Here is a 1,546-nt window from a genome sequence, read left to right on the forward strand (position 1 = left end):
AATTGTTCATAACTTTTTTATTAACAACGAGCGACGGCTAAAATTTACGGATTGTTACTCAGGAAGGTGTCCTTGACAACATATGTCAAGCTCATTGAAATCGGAGGGGAATAACCTCTTTTCTATATATTTACCAAAAATACTATTAACTCAACTAAATGCGTTTAATTGAATTTCAGTTTGTTATCTGAAATACTTGTGTTTTCAATTCAAGCATATGGTAATAAAGATAATAAATTCGTATAAGTTGAATTAACAATAGTGGTAATGAACATATTTAATTCACTAAACCATGAATTGTTTTGTCGAACATAAGTTGTGATAATTTCAAATAAAAGATATTGTTAAAAAAGATGAAATAGGCAATTCTCATTTACATTAATTGAATATAATCTGAATTTCTTTGTACTAAGTATTTCATCTAATCAAACTGCTTATTTTTATAAGCAGACAAAATATTGTGTCGTCCTATTGTGTTGTACATTCAAAGTTATCTGTATTTAAGCAAATTATAATTTTGTTAAAATAACTAAATTGTCTTTCGGTATAACCTAATTATTATATCTATTGAAACATGATATCTTCTTACATTAATCAATATTTCATTGACAGCCCGTGACCGCTGCATATAGTTGAAGCAAATACTATTTTGTAACTTCAACAACTTTTTTTTCTCAGTGTACATATTCGTACCTTTCTTTCTGCTGCATTTGCTTGAACATGATATCCGCCAGTGGATCGGCAGGGGGTCTCTCTCCCAAAAGCCTCTGGCGATCCAGATCGCCTTGCATTTGTGCAAAAGCGTGTTCGCCTATGTTCATCGAAGTTTCCAATTGCGTCGAAAGTTCTACCGTCTCGTCGCCTGCAAACGCAATGTGTTAAAGAAAAAAAATTCGATTCTCACTCGAACTCTTCGCATTTTTTGTTCTTAAAACGAAATATTGAGTTGCTACCGTGTAAAGCGTGCTGAGGATTGTCAATAATTCTGATTTGTCTGTCGGGAAGTAAAGGCTCCCCGTCCGTACCGCCGATGTCGCTCGGTAATTGCCAGCAAGCGTTGTCTTGTTCTGCCAAATTTCGCGGAAAATAAAGCGGCAGAAGCACCTCGTATATTCCAAGATCGCACGGCTCTAGTACAAATATAACGCACGATAATGAATCGCTATATTGCTCCATGAATCTACGTACGGTTCCTGCGAAAAGAAATTTTATTTTTTTAGTTTAGTTTTTACTTTCTCTATCTCTCTCTCTGCGAGCTGTAATTAATAATTGAGATGTTTGCATCTGCAATCTTACTGAGAGCTATATGCGCTCCCGCGTCCGGAGGGTAGTTTCTTCGCACTGAATTTATTACGGGTAAAGCGATAGTGCGCAGTCCCATTTCCCTCGCCTTTTGCAGGACGTTTCTGTGATACAAAACAAAAACAATTCACAAATTAATAACAAGAAATATATAATAAATATATAACAAATAGATATATATATATATATAACATATATATATATCTATGTTATATATTTATTATATATTTCTTGTTATTAATTT

The 1,546-nt window shown here is 33.8% G+C and overlaps 1 protein-coding gene across 1 annotated transcript in view; it reads right to left on the reverse strand.

Moving 5' to 3' along the window:
- Positions 1–1,546, reverse strand: part of LOC109856757 (protein GDAP2 homolog) — a 26,694-nt gene that overhangs the window by 14,798 nt on the left and 10,350 nt on the right. Inside the window, exons 5-7 of the mRNA XM_020432383.1 lie at positions 1,297–1,406; positions 954–1,193; positions 694–862 (exon numbers count right to left, since the gene is read on the reverse strand). Of these exons, the coding sequence (XP_020287972.1) occupies positions 694–862; positions 954–1,193; positions 1,297–1,406 (519 nt within the window). The remainder of the gene's footprint in view (positions 1–693; positions 863–953; positions 1,194–1,296; positions 1,407–1,546) is intronic.

The sequence above is a fragment of the Pseudomyrmex gracilis genome, unplaced genomic scaffold (assembly GCF_002006095.1).
Source record: "Pseudomyrmex gracilis isolate BER0280 unplaced genomic scaffold, ASM200609v1 scaffold_133, whole genome shotgun sequence".
NCBI classification, from domain to species: Eukaryota; Metazoa; Arthropoda; class Insecta; order Hymenoptera; family Formicidae; genus Pseudomyrmex; species Pseudomyrmex gracilis.